At 38.8% G+C, this 20,096-nt stretch overlaps 1 protein-coding gene across 1 annotated transcript in view; it reads right to left on the bottom strand.

Moving 5' to 3' along the window:
* The window catches only part of arhgap24 (Rho GTPase activating protein 24), a 75,289-nt gene that overhangs the window by 39,966 nt on the left and 15,227 nt on the right, over positions 1 to 20,096 (bottom strand). The window contains exon 3 of the mRNA XM_030742475.1: positions 7,501 to 7,588. Within this exon, the coding sequence (XP_030598335.1) occupies positions 7,501 to 7,588 (88 nt within the window). The remainder of the gene's footprint in view (positions 1 to 7,500; positions 7,589 to 20,096) is intronic.

Here is a 20,096-nt window from a genome sequence, read left to right as displayed (position 1 = left end):
TATTCAGAGACTTCATAAACACAAGGCCACAGTAGCACAACAGATGGATGCATATTAAAAAAATAAAAAAAAATACAAAAAACTGATTAGGCCTGTCAGCACCATGAAATAATCATGATTAGAATAAAAGAAAACAATAGCTTACAGTTTAAATCTGTACCAGCTGCCATCAGGGGACTTGCATGTTTTTAACACCGTCAGTGCCAAAAGAAGAAGCTATCTATGACTAATGTGACATGGAAGCCTTTTGAAAACCACCTCCGTGTATCCTGACACTTAAATGTCAGCACAGCAGATTCATATGCTTTCTTAATGACTCTACTGGGGCTTCTTTAACCTTAAACACTGTTCCCTGTAGGCTTAGATTGTCAGTCTGTCATATTTCTTACCCACACTTTTTATTTGAAACCTTCCATCTATCATTCACTCATCAACTTTCAGTGCTTATAAATTAGTCCAGGCTTCCTCATAAAAAAAACAAAAAAAAAAAACAAAAAAACAGCACAGTGGTCCACAGTCCACAGATTCCATGTCTGTCTTCAGACTCCAATACCTTTCTGTGCTATTAGCCCAACATTCAGTCATTACTATTTCATGTTATTTAATAATAAGACTGATGTAAAGTTTTGGGGATTACTGTACTGTGATACAGCATGTTTCAGACTGAAGACACGTACAGTTAGCGTGTCTTTTACTCAAACCAAAATGATATGAATGCTCTGAGTTTCAAGTTTCAAACACATCTTGCCTGCCCAACTCATGCAAGTGCAATCACACAAGCATGATTATCTGAGCAAGCATGCACCTTTGTGACAGATGATACCCATGGGTCTTCAAGGTGCCTGCCTGAGGCTATGCAGACATAAATCCCAGGAGAAGGATTTAATCATTATTCCCACCAGCACATATGAAATATATTAAATAACTATTGATGAAAATATCTTTACACTGAAGGACTGTAATAGAGCAAATACACTATTGCCAAAAGTATTTGATTGTCTGCTTTCACACCCATATGAACTCGAGTCACACCCCATTCTTAATCCATAGGGTTTAATATGATGTCGGCCCACCCTTTGCAGCTATAACAGCTTCAATTATTCTGGGAAGGCTTTCTGCAAGGTTTAGGAGTGTGCATTTGTGTGGTCAGACACTGATATTGGATGATAAGGCCTTGCTCGAACTCCACTTAAGTTTATTCCACTTAAACTCCCCTTAAGTTTTTCAGGAGCTCTTCTCTACCAAGTTACTTACTTTTAATTGCTGAGTCTTTACAAATATTGTATGATAAAACTGTGTGTTAAAACATTTTCTTACTAAAAAAAAAAACAATAAATAAAAACTAAGACAAAGATGATAAAATATTTGCACAATTTCTTTTTTGCAATAACATATGAATTAATGATGAATAAATTTTTTTCTAGTTTTACATGAAACGTATCTTAATAGATTTAAAAAATGTGAATCTATATCTATAGTTCTTGTTTTTAGGTTTCATTTGACACATTAACTGGCACTGTAATGATCAAGAAAACCACATGAGGGCACTATGCCCTTTCTGTAGAAATGGGCTCCAAGACTTTGCTTTATTCAAACCCAGAGCAATGTCAAAACACACTTATTATGAGAAAATGCTGAGACATTAATTGATTTTATGCAGTATTTCTCTCGCTTTTTCACTTTATACAATAGATTTCATGCTCTTTGGATCCAGTGAATAGTATTTGAGCTTGAGGCTGTCCATAGCAACATGACCAAGGTTCTCATGAATGAAGGGGTGGTGATGTCTGTAAATGAGCAGGGCACTATTCCCTTAATTAAAAAGCAGCGGTTTGCTCGGTGACAGAGCCAAAGACTGAGCCTGGGGCAAACATAGAGAAAGTGACACACTGCACTCTTGCTGGAGCCAAAGCCTTATGCTTTTGGGAAGCTTAGAAAAAGACGTGCATGCACTTTGGTCATCAAAAACACAGTGGGGAGACTTTCCTGTTCAGATAATTAATCACAGTTGGGTGACGGGGAAGTGACATTTAGCAGCAGCTTAGACAGGTAGAATGAATGCACAGTGTATGCCATTTTGTCTAGATAGTCATCATTAGGTTTTGGTACCCACGTCATTGTTCTGAGTTCTGTCATGCCATGCAGAAATATTTTGATGATATCCGACATTCTTCAGAGGATTTAACAGCATTGCGGACATAAAGCTGCACAGAGATCTTTGTCACTGGGATGTTCTGATATGGGTTTCTGGTATAAAGACTCAGAAATATGTAGTTTGTCTAAATATCTAGACAGTGCTTTCTATGCGAGATACAGCACATCCAAGATCCCCCAGTTTGTAGGAGGCTCCACAGACATCTGTCATAATACGATTCAAATAGTTTAAAAGTGTCCAACACATTCATTTTGTTGTTATTCTTTTTCTCTTTAGCTCAGGCCCACGAGAGCTTGCACATGTTGTAACGTGTCAGTGCAATGGAAGATAATGTGGCTGGTGTTGAAAGTTTTGAAAACAAAAGCTCCACTGTGTCGGTACCTGTGTTTTTCTGTCAAGCAGCTGAAAATGAAGACAGTCTAAATATTGTTTTCACTGTGGTGCACTCGCCTCATAAGCCCCCCCCCCCCCCCCCCCCACCCTTTCTTTCTCACCTCCTCAAGTTTAACACATCAGCCAGATGTGGAGAGAAAAAGACAAGAGAGCTGAGAACAAGATGGAAGAACATGGGGGGAAAAAAAGGCACCAGACAGTACTCAGCACAGGTGAATAAAAACTACAGAGATATTTTCTGAATTGTTTTGCAACTTTTTCAGTTCCTCTAAGACACAGAGTAACTAAGTAAAACTTTCCAGAAAAGCTAAAAATACAGGAAGACTCCCTCCCTGTGTTGATGTCTCGATGCTTCTATTCAAGCCCCTCGTAGTCACACTGCTCAAATTTAAACCTCGTCACCACCCCTACAGACAACAAGCATCTCTGTACAGCTATGACTTTCACCCCATTTCCCATATACCCCCCTCATCACTTCCTGTCTGCCTGCCAAATACTGTCTGTATGTTGTGTTCAAACTGCAGAGCTGCATTTAGGACCAGTGGAATAAATGTGTTGTTTTTCCTTTCATTTGCTCTTTCTGCTTCTCTGAGACTCCTTTTATTGCCTCATAACAAGCCATGTTCTTGTTTTCCATCCGTACAAAGCTGTAGTGGATGATGCCGAATGGGAAAAACAGTTTCATAGTAGAAACACTCTGCCAGCCGGCTGCATCCTAATTGAAAGACCCTTATTGTGAACATGCAAGGCCACATTTTAATCCACATGCTGCAGTCTGTGTAAGTAATTTTACAACATCTCAGACACTGCTGCAGCAAGCTCTGCCTTTACAGTTCAAAGATTAAAGCTTACAAGGGACACTGAGGGTACAGGAGTGAAGTAAGGGCCTACTGTAGGTATAAATCAGAATTCCCATCCCACACAGGTCAAGAGACTAGTTGGCAACTGCCTGGCAACCACTGGTTGCAAGGGAATTATTAGTATTCCCCAACTGGACGTTGCTGGCAGTCACAGTACAATTGTAAAGCCCCAGTCATGGAGGTCTGTCAGTCGCTGGGGGAAAATGTGTGCTCCCCAACTGGTTGGCAAATGGTTGCAGGAGGTTCCTGGCTGTTGCCAGGTGAAATCAGTCACAAAGAGGTATACGGTGCTGAACCAGGCTCAAGCTGGTCTCTAGACCTGTGTAACTGAGGCTTAACCCTAAGGCCTGAATTACGTTTCTGCGGGACCTACGCACGTAACTGGAAGTCCCCTCTGAACCCTACGTGGCAACCTACAATGTAACCTGGTGTGTACCTCTCAAGAAATGTAACTACACGTCGGGTCGACGCAGCCCGCAAGGATTGTGATTACAGAGTGGGTTCAGAGGGGTTTCTGGTTACATATGTAGGAAAAGAACTGACACAGAAGCATAATTCAGGCCCAGATGTGTAGATATATTAAGAATGCCATTTAAAGGAATAGTCTGCCATTGAGAAATATGCTTATTTGTTGCTGAAAAGATTTATGCTATTTCTATTGCTAACCTAGCTTAGCCTGGAAACAGGGTTTGGAGTGAGGGCAAACCAAGGCACAAGGGGTTAACTATAAAGACTTAAAGGTGCTGGAAGGTGAACTTTGTCATCTTTGGACAGAGTAAGCTCCCAAATTGTTTTCTATATTGTCATATCCCCCCAAACAGTACCTCTAAAATTGTTAATATCTTTTTAGAGGAAACATAAAATCTTGTTGTGCAAATGAAAGGTCAAATTCACACATACAATTCTATAAATATCTAAATTTAAAACATTTAATCTCATAAAACTTTGTTAGCCACTGAGGCAAACATTAGCTACAGTAGATGCTGCTGTATGGGTGACATTACTGAGTCAACTCACTTCCCACTTTTGTATTTGTGCTGGCAGCATCGTGCTGCAGAGTACAACACACTTTACACATACAGCATAATGTAAAAGAATCTCTGTTTTATACTTCTACCTCTTTTATATGTAGGCCTACAGGATATTTATTGAAAAAGATACCACAGAACAAGCTAACTGGAGAAAGACAAATAATGAATGGTGTGAATGAAGTACTTACATTAACAACCCCTGAATTTGAACTCAAATACATCCTGAAAAATATCCTAGTTCATTTAATAGTTTATCTTGCTACTCATACTCTAATCTATCACAGCTATCTTTTGTACAGTGCTGTACAATCACTGCCACATTACAAAAATACACTGAAGGAGCTAGCTGCTATCATTTCGCTGATATAGTTGGCTGTAAAACCTTTAATGCGTACTGTAAACACTAGAACCTTTTCCCTGCAGCTTTTAAGTACTTACAGCAGTACTGAAACAATGAACAGCATATCAAGACTGAAACTCGTGAGCACTGAAAGATATCGGAATACATTTCACATCACTTAGGATCCCAAACGAAACAAACGGCTTCATAAAAATCTCACTTTCCAAAAGAGGTTAGCGATAATGCAGCTTATGATGAATTAGTGTTACATGTGGCACCTGGAATATGCAGCTTACAGGTAGGGAAGATACACATTGGAATTAAAACTTCCTCTCCGTTCTTCCAGAAGTTTTAAAGAATGTAATAAGGTGTACTCTCACTGGAACAATGAACTGTTTGTAGCAGTAAAGACTTGAACGCACTTCCAGTCAAAATAAACTGAAAATCTATCAATACACCACACATTTTCTATAATCTTTAAACAAACAACCAATTTCTGTTCACATTCCTCTTCTTAACAATATCTAACACAAATACAATACGGCAGCTTTGGCCCATGTGCATTGAAAAGTTGTTCAAGTAGTCAAATTGGTTTCCGAATTTTAACAACTCTCGGCCAGATGTCACTACGTGAAAAGTGAAATTTGATAAACAAAACTTAATGATTTCACTTCTCTTTTAAAATTTTTGTCACAGCTGAAAAGTGCCCCGGTTTTAGAATGACATGTTTATGTTGTTTACTGGACCGCTGAAGGAACTGAGCTGAGGCTGGTTTTCAGGGAAATGAACTTCCATGTCACATAATAAAAAAAAGAACAACTAATAAAAATTAAAGAGGATCTATTATACACATTTTCAACTTCACATTTTTATTCTGGGATTCTACTGAGTCTTTGCATTAAGCACGCTTTCAATTCTTCATCTCTCTTACACCATGCTCTTGTCTCTGGAAGTCACCCACACTAAGGCCACTTCCCTCTGACTGGCTGCCTCTCGCCTGGCTTCCACATCCAAAACCCTTCTTACACAAAAAGAACTGTAAACTCCTCATCTGTACCTGATGATCAGAAAGGAAATTTGTGCTGACATGACTTTAGCTTGGCACAAATGTAAAAGTGCAAATGTAAAACTTCCCTTACATGGCTCACTGAGTCACTGTGCCCTCTTCCATTCCCGGTTTCAGTCTGCCTTTTGCAGAAGTTTGAAATGTCTCACACTAGCTGGTGAGTGAATTACCAAGTAAATACCCTGTCAGTGTGTGTCTCAACAAGAATCCCAGCTTACATCTGAGTGCAAATGGCATCCAATTACATAATGCCCAAACTTTCAGATGAAGAAGAAGAAGAAAGAGCTTTATTTGTCACATACATATACATGCGGTGAAATTCATTCTCTGCATTTAACCCATCACACACATGGAGTATGTAGTACACACAGCACAGCATGGAGCAGGGGGCAGGCAAAGGGCATCCCGGGGAGCAACCTGGGGGGGTGGGCTTGCTCAGGGACCCACAGTGATGCCAGCCCGAGGATTTGAACCAGGGTCCTCTCAGTGATGAACCCTCTTCTTCTCCCCTAGGCCACCTAGGCCAGGTGGTGGCCTAGGGGATGCTCACTGTGGCTTTATGCCGAGAAAACCTGTTATTTTCACTTCACTGCTGTTGCATCATACTACTCAGTGAAAAGCAAATGAAATGAAATGAAACTATTGTATGGTTGCAAAACGATCACAGACAGCCTTGAGGAGTATAATTCACCTTTCCAATTTAAATGTGAACACTGAGTGAAAGAGAAGCAGCTGAAATGAACTGTGGAGGGAACCATTAATCCTCATCTGATGATGAAACTGTTAGACAGCCAGCAATGCCAAAGACAAAAACACTATCAAGACTCTTTAAAACAAACCTGAGACCCACCTGACCAACCCACCCCACCCCCCTCCCAAGTAGTTTACTTATTCTACTGAAAAAATGCTAGAACTTGTATCACTATCTGCTTGGCAAGCTGTATGTGTGTGTTCAGTGAGAAAAAGTCTTGATAATTATACTTTGGTTTTCTCTGAGCGACACTCAACTGGATACACACCAGGGAAAAGACTAACACAAATAAAGCACAAGTGGTTGTAGCACACATCCGGTGTTTTCTACAGGGTTTTAAGATCAACTGGGGCTGCTGATGCACTCTGCTACTGTATCTTTTAACAGCTGTGTCTGATTCTCCCCACTGTGAACGTGCATTTAAAATATCTATTCCATACACTCACATTCTCAGCATTACTCTGCCTGGGAAAATATCCCGCATTTTCCCCTGTGCTGCCCCGTTTCCACACATTCTTTCTTTATACTTTAGATGTGGGAGGATGTGTCTGAATTAGCCTTTGAGTCACGTTACAGAAATAATAAAGACGTGTAATTGATTGCCATATAAACAAAAAACAGTCAAAATAACACTGACATACAAATCTGTATTTATATCTATATCTATACATTTGTATAATTAGTTGTTAATTGTAAAAATTACTTTATCAAGTATAACCCATAATGTTATGTAAAAACAGAAGAGCTATAGACCTCACTGTGAGCCCTCAACAAATCCCCAACAGGAGGCACGCAAACAGTTAACCTCATGTTTTTGTTCCTTCTGCTGCCAAGTCAAGTGTGCTTTCACCATTCTGTCCTCAGTAAAGACTCAAGTGATTAAATTGCCGTAATCTCATCCTACCTGGAATGACCTCGAAAAGAAATTTTCCCCCTTCATCGCCGCTGGTTGGATGCTCGGTAACTTTGTTTCCACGTAAAAAAATGGCTCCCTGTGGAGAATAAAGAACAGAAACAATATTTAGGCCCCACAAAAGAACATTTATTGTCTTTTGGTTTATAAATGTTGTTTGTTAGAAGGAAATATGTTTGACACAGACCGGCTGAATGCTCACAAAGTGACATCTGTTGAACATTAGTGTTAGTGATTAATGGTGAGATCAGTTCATTCAGACTACAGAAATTATTCAGCTGTTCTAGTCACAGACTGTATATAAAGGATGGATATAGTCACTATGACACATCAGGGGGCCATGTTTGTTTCTTTTTTTGGGCCTGGAGGTTCACACTTTTTGAACTCAGCAGCTTTCAGTTCTTTTTTTATATCACCAGGGATGTGCCTGAATGATGGACCTTTATACAGCTATTATACTGTGCATGTGCCAAACAGAGCATTACAGTACATCACCATCTCTCTGCTTTGGCTGCATCCATCACATGTGTGACACCGAATACTTGAGGTTTTCTGTTTTGAATACCATGGTAGGCATGATTTTTATTTCATTATGTGTGTATTTATCTAATTTATGCGTATTTTGGGTAGTAGTAAAAGTTAGCAGTGATGTAAGTGTACAAGTTAAATTACTTGAGTACTTGTGTAGTACTTCAACTCTTCCATTCACTAATGCAGAAAGAGAGATTTTGCACCTTTATAGAAGATTTTTGTAGAGTCATAGTTTTAAGATTGGAGATTAACATAACAATTTAATGGCAACTACAGTGTAAATGATCTGACAGTATTAAAATTCATGTCTACAGCACATTTTCAGTACAATTGCAATTCAATAATTACAGTTTTAGGTTCAATACGTTAAAGTGGTCTTAATGTTCCATTCAGCTCTGCTGGGTTTTAAGGGCTTCTTAACTTTTTTCCCCTTTTACGTCATGTTTGTCAGTCTCACTTTCACTTCTCTCAATGTGCTGTTCCAAAAGCCTTCCTTCCCTACCCTGCTCTACATACACATCAGTAAGCTACTAGCTGATGAACAGAGTAGAGCATTAGGTACTTGCAGCTAAAAACACAGTGTAATTACCTGGCTCAAGATAAGTGATAAGGAAGGAGTCCACATGAGAGATTTATTTAAAACACAATAGAATGATGACCAAAAACACCAAGGAAGGTTGAGATGATGTGGATGGAAGAGACAGACAACACCTGAGGGAGTATACTATGAAAGAAGTTCAACACCGCCAGGCTTCCTCTGCCTTAGCTGGCTTGACAAACCTTAAAACCCCAGTGAGAGATAATGGGTGTCACAATGGTGGTTATCCACTTTTTCTGCTAAGCTGGGCTTTCAGCTTCAGGGTGCACACGCACATAAAAAGGGGTGTTTCACGTGCCATTTGAACACGTTAACAGTACTACCCCAGCAAGGAATCTACACTGCACTTAAAACATGCTTTAAATAAAATAAATCGGTGAAAATGTGGCGCTCCCAGCCAAATTTAAATCAAAACTCTGAACATGTGTGTTCAGCATAAGTTACCACAGTGATTTAACCAAGTAAAAATGAGACACATAAAACTGACTTTAAGCTCAACATAGCTTGCTAACCCATCAGTCTCGCTTCTAGTACACTCCCCTCTGTGCCAGCTTTAATAGTTTGAATGCCAGTGAGAGCTGTGGTAACTAATGACCCCAACATCTCAGCCAGTTGTTTTCCAGTGTAGACTCAATCTGCCTCCAAGGCAGCAGGACATCACACTAGATATTTCACTTAGGACATCGCTGCTTGTCAGGCACTAAAAAAGTCAAACTGGCAGAAATAACTAATAATACATTTATTGCTCAAATGTACCAGCAAAAATGGAATTCAAGTGCAAACTATAAAGACCTTTGGTTATTAGACTGTAGCACTTTTACCATTTTTTAAACTATATTCTAATATTTTTATATACCAAACAATCAAAAATGTAATTTCTTCTGCCTTTGACCATCACAGGGTGTGTTGTGAGAGGGCCCAAATGCAGGATGCAGGAGACAAACTTTGATAACAAAATACAACAGATGTAGCAAAGCACAACTAAATACTGAGCTACAGTAGTTAATGAAAATATTTAACATGTTTAGTATAATAATATTCTTACTAAATGTGAATATGTGAAAAACATTAGAAAGATCAGCTGAAGAGTCAGATGCATCTCTCAGGTCCTGCATTAGATCTGTCCTGGATTTTGTTCCCATTTCTGAAGGAAATTATCTTTATTATTGTTGATCTGCTGTAGGTAGTTTTTTTTTTTAGGCCCGTCACCTCTGCTTTTGTCCTCCACTTATTCAGTTTCCTGAAATCTCCACACCATACTGAGATATGCCAAGTGTTTGGCTAAAAGAATCACCTTGCTGGTGCAAAAATGCTTTTTCATGCCTGTCAAACTATACATTTTTTTTATACAAAACAAGGCAAAAAAAAAATTCAACCAGGAAATCAAACTGTAAAAACAATAAAAACCAACAGAACCCCTAAATATAAAAAGAAATTCAAAAAGTTAAAACCCTGTATGCAAGACCCTGGACTGTGACACTGACTTCTAGTGAAAAATATAATGAACTATAAATCTGTGCAATTTAGTAAACTTACCAAGTAATAGCCAAGTACTTGCATAGGTTATTTCTAAAAGAATGACAAACTAGTGCCATTAAATGTGATCAGAAATGATTATGTAGTTGAATATTCTTCCCAGATAACCTTGCCCTTACCTTAACAGACTTGACTTACAACAGCCTGACTTTTCGTGTTCATTAACAGGTTGGACCTCAACGCCACAGAGCCACATCTGACAGTAATTAAAGTGACCTCTATCTGGGTTAATGCTAATGCAGACAAGATGTGCAGAAGTGACAACGCTAGTACTCAGGACTTATGCACATTAACAGGATCAGAGAGTCAGTCCGCTTCCTTCCTGCTCAGAGAGAGAAAAAGGGACTCTTTAATGAGCCATAACTGTGACAATCAGGAAGTCGAAACCCTACCTGAGGCCCCAGATGAAATGCTTTGAAGGGGGCTATAAAGATGGGACAGACATGTTCAAAAGAGAAGGGAAAGACTCAAATGATGTGGCTGTCAGTAAAACAATATGGATAGCTTCAATATCACAGGATTAAAAGCACCTTTTTCAGATGTCCTTTTCATAAACACCGTTTTAGTTCCAAAGAAATGAGAGATGATTTAAATAAACTATATGCAGAGACAGCTTTAAAAAAAAAAGTGTCATTTAAAAACAAACAAACAAAAACCCAGAAAAAAAAAGGGGCCTGCTAAGCCTTTATACAACATAAAACCAAAAGGACCACAGATACTCCTTTCCTCCATTTTAAGCCACAGCCACACTTTCCATGCATCCTCCCTGGTGGCCTGTTGTTTGCTGCAGACAAATCCAACCGCAGGCAGAGTAATATTTACCCAGCAAAGAGCACGTTAGCCTGGCCCAACCCAATGGGACACAAAACCCAACCTATTTTCTGCGTTTTTACATTGTCGTTAAGCAGAGTGAGGTCACTTTTGGAATCGGTGCAATGACACAAAACCAATTATGTTTTATTCTCAAACAAAAAAGCTACGCGCACACATATGGGACAAAAGCGGCTCAGAGAAATCTGTACGAGAAAAGCGACAGCAGGAGGCTCAGGCTTGTAAGCAGCAGCCCAGCCTCCAGGAGGCTTTTTCTGAGGCTGCATCCAACAGTGTCCTCCAACTGAAATCAAATTTCATGTGTTTTCTGAGACTGCAAGCAGATACAGGAAGACTGACTGTGGCTTTTTTCCATTTAATGGACGAGAATAGAGAAATTTCAGTTGGTCCTGCTGGTCAGACCAGCCTGCAAACACTGCAGAAATTGATTCTACATGTGACACTGTTTTTTGGTCATAAACCCAACAGCTTATTTCTGTTGATGTGCCACATTTGTTTTTATTGATGTTATAAGGGTGAAGGTCTTCACTGTGCCCTTTACCGTCGCATATCTCATTAATTACCTCTGGGATTCTGGAAGCTCTCTCAGTAAAATGAAAGGAAGAAGCAATATTGGTGTCAATTAAATTCTGACTCTACCATCTGAGCGTTGCAGCAGAAATCGACACTCATCATTTCCATTTTCCTAATTTGATGAGCAGGTATGAACTGTAGCCTCAGTTTCCTGTTCTTGGCTAAGAGGAGTGGACGCCAGTGTGGTCTTCTGCTGCTGTAGCTCATCTGCTTCAAGGTTCAGTGTGTTCTGTATACCTCTTCAGCAGTCTGGCAATTCTGAGAACTGCTGCTCAGTAAATATTTTCTCAGACCATCCTTTGTAAACCCTAAAGATAGGTGTGCAGGAAAACCCCAGTAGATCACCACTTTGTCTATAGGGCTGTTTCAGTCTGCATGCCAAAGTATCCTTGGGCAAGATACAGAATCCCGAGATGCTCCCAATGTGTTCATTGGAGTGTGAATATTAGAAAGCACTTAGATGTAGAAAAAAGTGCTTGTATGAATGCATGTGTGTGAATGGGTGAATGAAGATGTGTTGCATAAAGCACTTTGAGTGCTCAAGTAGAGTAGAAAAGCACTATATAAGAACCAGTTCATTTGTTCAGCTGCATTTTTAGACAGTAATTACTGTTCTCCAGCCTGGTTGACCTTTTACAGCAACTCAAACTCAGTTGGAGCTTAGCTGGAGACCTACAAGTTGTCTGGCTTTCTGGACTATCGTGTATATCAGTGCATTTTGCCTTATGTGTTTATTCTTCACTCTATATGGGTCTATTTTTTGCCTTTGTCAGCGCTAAGACTTGGATTTCAAGTGGCAAAGAGTTATTAATGTTTTTCCTGCTGCTGAGTTCACTAATCCAATAAATGCCATTATTCCACAGTTAAAACAGGCCATTCTTGCACTGTGCCATGTTCAAAAGCAAGTATTAAAAAAAAAAATACTAATCCACAGCTGTGACTGCATAACCTTCATAAATATTAATATTCCAGTTAACTACAGGGAAATGGTGAGTGACTTCATTAAGTTTTATTTACTTGTCAAATTAACTGTGGGTGAATAATGTGAGAAATTAGACAGGATAAATGACAGAAATTGCCCACAGGAAAACTAAATTGTTGAATTACGATGGAAAGGTGAGATCATTTAACAGACTGTGTTAGCTGCCTGATTAAAACAGTGGCATGGCATGAAAATGGTCTGACAACAATTCTTAGCAAATGTGGTTTTTTACTGGAATTCAGAAATCATATTGCAGAGTCAAGTTTTAATAAAGTATGGAACAGAGCTAGGGGCGGTGAATACGGACATGTCTCTTTACCACACACGGTGAATTAAGGCCCTTGAAACCCTTCACATCCTTAAGAATTAACTCCTACAAAAGCCTTTACAATGTCCTGTCACTTTAATTTAAGAATACCTGTCACTGTTGTTGTTGCTGCCTGATGCAAATACCTTTTATCTCTATCCAGAGAGCTTAAAATACATATTCAGAGTTATACACAGTACAGTATCTTCTGCCTAAAGCAATAGTACTTTTAGGAAAAGCTATCAGTAATTACAAAGCACATTATCATCACTTCCAGGTAACAAGCAAAGACTGAAAAGTATAAAGTAAGTTATATTTTACTGGTGTACTTACAAAAAAAAAAAATGCAGTGCCACATCAACTACAGTAAAATAGTATAAAGGTTTCTGGGCATGTGTGGCTATTACCGTGGGTTCTGCAGGAACTTTCCGAGTGTAGTTGCTCCTCTAACTGATTTGACGAGTCCTGCCAACCCTTTCGTGTGGTCCTCGGACTGTCAGGTCTCATTTGATTCAGCCAAGGATCTTTTGTGCAGTCCCCCAGTGTTAGCTGCTCCTGATTTTGCTCGCTTTTTCAAAGTAGAGATTGACGCCAGTGCTCATGGGCCAGGTGCTGACAGCAAGATGACAGGGGTGCTGATCAACAGAATGAATTACAGCATAATCGAGAAAGAAACTTTAGCGTTACTTTTGGCCCTGTAAGACTTGCAACAAAAATCAGCGTCTTTTGCACTGGTCATTGTTGCTACAAGATTTCAAGATTCTAGATATTGTAAATACCCTTTTTTCTAACATATCTCACCTGGTAGCTGTATCGGTGGGAGGCCATTTTCTTTTAGTAGCTTTTCTCCTGTTTTGGCTAGGGAGGCAGGTAAGAGGCCTGTATTTTCTTCTGGATTTTTCCATGGTGGCAGGGAAGATGTGTTCTTTTCTAGAGTATTGCCAACCCAACATATCAGTGGCTCAGAGATTTACTGGCCTATGTATATTTTTACTTGCCTGTGAGCCAAAAAAAAAAAAAGCTTTTATTTTTATGTTTTAAAATATTAATACAATTTAATTAATATAATTATTTATTTACACTTACATTTATATTATTCCAAAATCTGCAAAATAATGCTACTATAGCACTGAAATATGGTGTAGTACATCTCATGCCTTACTTTAGATTCACCCCTGCTTGCGGCAAGTATCACTCCAATATATAGATACATTTCTAATGCAGGTCTATTTTTAGTTTCAAATGTGGGTGAAACACTTGCTCTTACATGGTGACACCTGAGCGCTACAGGGTATAAACAAAACATCAAAGCATAAAATGTGCACTGAGAATTTTTTTTTTTTAATATAAATCAAATTATTCCAGTTTCTCGATGAATTGCTCCAGCGTTAAACAACACCATAACAAATGTTTTCCTCCACAGTGCATGTTGTCTGTCAGGGCCATTACTTAACCTTATTAAAAGAGCCAATGTCTTTATGTAACCCTATTAAAGTCAGAGCATGCCATTAATTTATGGGTTTATCTTTTACAAAGGCCTAAAAATACACCCACATTGCAAGGACATGCTGCTGAACTCAAACTTGTCCTCCATTTTCTTAAGTTGTAGAATCATCGCAACAATATGATGGGAGTTTCTAAGTAACCTACAGTAGACTCTTTGCATTGCTAATTGCAACTCATTTGCCAAAGACTGACTTCAAAGCATTAACAGCATTTATGAAAGCTACCTTCTATTAAGCTGCAGAGGCTAAATTAAGGTCATTAGTTATGTTGTTTATGTCATGTTGCTAAAATAAGCCAAGGCAATGAGAATGAAATAATGCACGAAAATACTACTAACTAATAATAGTATGGGAAAATGCTGTATTTTATATTCCATTTACATGTTGCCACTGAAATCTGTTTCAGTCTGTTCAGCTCAGCTTGACTTCCTGCATCTACACCTTTAAACACACACAGCTGCAGGAGACATTACTGATTTGGCTTCAAAAGTCTGCAAATAACAAACCACAGAGACAGGAGGTATTTTCCTGCTCATCAACCATTTTCCAGCAAAAAAGCATTTTGCAGCTCTCGTCCAGCAATATACTGTACTCCAGCACATGTCATATTCCATGCTAAGCCTGTAAAAAACACAGAACACAGCTGCACCAAACACAGAGAAGCCATATTCCTGCTCATTAACTCTTCCTGAAGTTTGGATGTGTCCTCTGTGTGATCTGTTACCAATATCCTCCTCTGGATGCCCTGAGAGCAGAAAAATCTAAAGCTGTCTACAGTCCACAAATCAAGCGTCACTATCACAGCTTTGTTCGATTAAAGAAATGAAATAAACAGATGAATAAGGGTTTGAGACATCTCAAAGCAGACTTCCAGAATTCTTACATGACAGACTTCATCAGGACTTGAAGATAACTGGATACCATTGGGGGGGTGGGGGCAAACAAACTATAAAACTGCGAGTGTATCATAGAAGATAAACTGATAACATATATAGTTTGGTACACCACAGGAAATGAATGTGGCAGATGGAAACAAGTTTAGCAGGGTGCTCCTCGTACAGCTCTTATCCTCTATTCAGAGCATAATTTGAGATCAATAGGTAAAAAAAAAAAAAAAGTCCAATTATGACAACTGAAAGACATGACATGCTCAGAAAATAGAACATATGGTACCACAGATCTATAGATGATACATATGCAAGTACGAACACACTCAGCACTTTATCGAGAACCTTGAAACAACTTTATGAGATCATCTGTGTGTAAAAATTACCAATAGCAGGAAAATTCTTCCTCTGAGGAGAATGACTGAAGACTGTGTGTTAATGTCAGTTTTTAATATATTATATAGACCAAGGTCTTGATCAAAAGGCATATCTGTGCATAGCTTTAAACACCAGTGAGATTGATAGCTTTAATAAAAAAAAATACATTTAGCTCTTTGTGGTATTTTATATCAATGCTAATATAATACAGATTTGTAGTGGTATGAGTTGACTTATTTATAAAATGTTTATAAGTGTGACTTAACATAATTTAGCTCTCAAAAACAGAAGGACATAAGAATGAAGGCAGACTGAATGGCCCATGAAAAGGTTACACGCATGATAGGGGTCGGCTTCACTTCAAAGTTGTGTCTGGTGGTATATTGCAGGACAGCAAGGTCAGATTTAAAGTTAAAACAATTCAATCTGCTGACCGTTAAGCTCTAAAGCTGATGGCATTAATTATTGGACTGAAACTTGATTCGGGATTTAGGCCAAGACCAAAGCATGGTTTTGATTTATTTGACACTGCAGGCTTCACTAGACAGATGTGAAGATGATGAACTAAATGAATGCACTACAAAGGCATGCTGAGAAAATGGGATGGTATTTTTGGTCAATGGAGGAGAATGGTAGAAGAAGCAGAAAGAAGCAGGAGACCTTGTATTTCTTTATAAAAGTGGCAAAGTTATGCAGCAGTACAGTGCAGACAGCTTCAATGTTGGTTAAGAATGTTTTGATTTAAAATCTCCCAGCAAACCAAAATTAACATTAGCAGAGACAAATTAAACTGACTGAGGAGCAAGGCAGAATGAAAGAAAAATCTTTAAACATCTACACGTGAAGACAACTTTTGTGTATTTCTGATACCCGATTCTGCACTCAGACCTCCCTTAGGGGGTCTTAGAGGATACAGGTGGATGGATTATGCTATAACTTGATATTGCTAGGAATGGTTACTGGTTGGTTACTACTGATTCTCACTGAACAATGACCTTTACACAAGCTAACGTGGTTAGCACGTTATGTTATATGGCTTAAACGTTGTCCACATGTCTGGTTCCTAATACATTTTTAACCTGGTAAGCCAGATCTATGAGAGTTCTCTAAATTTTATAGAACCTCAGCTAAACAACATTCATTAATATAAACACTGGTGCTAAAACAATTTAAAACTTCAAATTAAATGGTCAAAAACTGATTTTGTAACAAATTACTGAAGGAGAATATTTGGCTCTCCTGCAGCTAGAGGCTCCACTATGTTAGGCCTCAGTCACTCAGGCCTAGAGACTGGCTAGTGACCATCTGGCAACCACTGTTCACAAAGGGAAAACTTGCATTTCCTGAATGATTGTGAGTGGTTGCTGTAGGTTAATGACTGTTGCTGTAAAATTGATTGCTAAAGCTCCAGTCAAACAGGCCTAGAGATTGGTCAATAACCCCTTGGCAACCATTCGGGAAAAGAGTGTGATCCACGACTGGTTGGGGAGTGGTTGCTGGAGGTTACTGGCTGTCGACAGATGAAATTGGTCACGAAGAAGGTGCTTCACCAAAAACTTTCTTGCAGTTACTTTGGTTGCTAGCAGGTTGCCCAGTCACTCCTAAACTGCTGCTTTTGAAATGTGTTGGTTGCAGTGCTAAGGCACAACTTTTATTTTGAAGGCAAACTTTCTCCATTTCCAGTTTGCGTCATTCTTGCAACCTCCAGAAACCACTTGCCCACCGGTCAGGGAATAGACACTTTTCACTAGGGGGTCACTGACCTTTCTAAAGCCTGTGCCTGTGTGATTGGAGCCTTAGCTAGATAACTGGTCATTTACTCTGTTTTCACATGTGGTAAAAATGTAGAGTGGGATTTTTGAAGTCACTGAATCATCTGCACCTTATTTTGGCCAAAACAACAATATATCAGTATCAATAAGAACCACCTCTTTTAGCCACAAATCCATTGTTAATATAAATATAAGTTATAAGTTAAATATGGTGAAGATGTGAACTATTGCTCATTCTTCCGTAGATATGGCCAAAGAGAAGCAAAGCATTCTAAGACAGAGTCTACAGTGCTTTTTTTTTTGTTAATCACCTGAAACCCCAGTTGTGCTTCAATGGGATTAAAAATTCTATACAGCTCATCTGCTCCAGTAATACAAATGCACAAATGCATTTGCACATACCTAAAATTCACTTTTGTACCCTCTTGAAACATTATGTTTTAGAAATAGAGAAAGTCCTTAAGCTACAGAACTTGCAGGAACTTGTTGCAAGTCCAGGGAAACTTAATTGACTTCTCCATCCATCACTGCCGAGCTTATTGGACATGCAGTCACCCTACAGGAGTTGAAGGAAATAGATTATATATATGTGGCCTAGGAATACTGATAGACAGGGCTGCTTTCTGTTAATGATAAATTATTTTCATGCTCCAATATATTTAGCCTGCTAAAGGAAATGTCTGTGCCCCGACATTACTGCCCACCCATAATTTCAAACAGCCCCCATGCATACAGACTTATTGAAGCCCATCGATGTAAATTTTGTGTCTGTGACCAGAAGATGATGTCAGCCATGCTTTTCATGATGTTCACACGAGGATGTCTGGAAAATGTCCACCTCACGGTTCACATTCCTCATACATTCAAATATAATGCAAATCAGATCTTCTGTGGATGTGATGTGGCTCGCTAGAACCCCGCCTCCTATATAAAGCTTTTATTACTCTGTGATGGCTTGAAAACATCTTTATCAATGCCAGAAGAGGCTACAGAGTTACTGTTGTCATCAAAACAGCAGTAAGAGGACACAGTCTCGCAGAATGAAAAATTACTGAACTGCAGTGGCATTTTATTTACTCCAGTTAAATGCCAAGGTCAAATGGTTTTCAACTCAAACAGGGAAAACAAAAGGACTTTTAGTGCACGACTGCACTGTTGCATTATTGATATAATGTAATTTCTCATTAAATCCAGCTACTTCCCATTTTGTCTGCCTCCAGATGTGCCCCCTACATGCTATGAATATTAACTAACCTGTAAGACTTGCAGCAGACAGAATCATAATAAACTTATTAAATTTTAATTTGTCTTTCATTTCTTAAAACATTTAATTATTTCAATGTATTCATTCACAATTTTCTCATTCGCTCATATTGCTACTTTCCTTACTTCCCTGGCATATAGATACAAGGCTAAGTGGTTTAAATTACAATAATCATACAATTTCACCCACTGCATGAATAGTGTCTTTGTTCATGGCTCAGCCAGATGAAATCTGAGTAAATGCATGCGCATGTGTGTGCATCTAAGAACATGAGTGTGTACATGCAGGCTTGTGTGGGTACACTTCTCCGTGGACGAGTGAGTGCAGGCAGATGGCATGTTGACACTAATCCTACACGTGCTGTATCCTTACCCATGCTTTTCTATGACCCTTCACCTCCATTTGACTCCCATTCTTTAGATTCCTTACGTTACTCAGAGAGGTTTGGCCCAACTGTATAGTACACAATGTGCCCGCCTGCATCAGCAATAATTTTTGAAATAATTTTATCTACAAACATCAGAATTCCTATGACTGGCAGTGTTTGAAAACAAAACCTCATTGTACGTCAAGTACTAAGAGCAAGTTGATAACATACGATGACGTATCAGGTTTTTTTGTTATTAATTTGTTACTTTATTGTCATTTTTTTTCCAGAGATTTCTGACTTCATAATATCAAAGATTAATTAAGTTTTCTTTTATTTTAGCTATTTAATTACTGACTTTCAGAACTTACCAGCTACTCGCTAGCTGAAATGAAGTATGTTTGCCTCCAAAGCAAAAGTTGTGTCTTACCAACACGTTCTAAAAGACACAACTTTTACTTTGAAGGCAAATTGTTTCCGGTTTAAATGGCATTCATGTGAGACTGACCTCACAGACTGACATGCGTCTTCCATGCAAACTAAGGGATACCATGGCAATCTGCTAGCAACCAAAGCAATCTCAAGAAGGTTTTTGGTGCAGCATCATACACCTCTCTGCAACCACTTTCACCTACTAATAGCAAACAACTTCTATCAACTGCTTACCAACTGGTTACAGAATATACACCCCCATCAGTGTCCAACAATATATGAACAAAAATATATCATGATTCATATGAACCTTTTCTACTAAGGTTAAAATTGCATTGCTGGTAATGTTGAATGCAGGTATTACCTAGTGAGTCTAATATCATCTTTCCACTGTTTTAATTTTTACATTTTGGGGCTCTAAAAAGTGACCACCTGTAACACCAGTGAAATTAGTATCTAGCTAGTTAACACAGTGGAGTAATTAATAACTAGAGTCTATTTTCTTTAAGAACATGTGGAGGGTCAAAACATGTTTCTGAGTGAAAATTAATGTTTCTCCCTATCTGTTGTAATACCTCTGAAACAAATGAAAAGTATGTCAGCATTATGTTAACAACTTGACCC

The sequence above is a fragment of the Archocentrus centrarchus genome, chromosome 12 (assembly GCF_007364275.1).
Source record: "Archocentrus centrarchus isolate MPI-CPG fArcCen1 chromosome 12, fArcCen1, whole genome shotgun sequence".
Taxonomy (NCBI): Eukaryota; Metazoa; Chordata; class Actinopteri; order Cichliformes; family Cichlidae; genus Archocentrus; species Archocentrus centrarchus.
The sequence above is the reverse complement of the archived record's forward strand: the minus strand, read 5'-3'. Positions and strand labels throughout refer to the sequence as shown.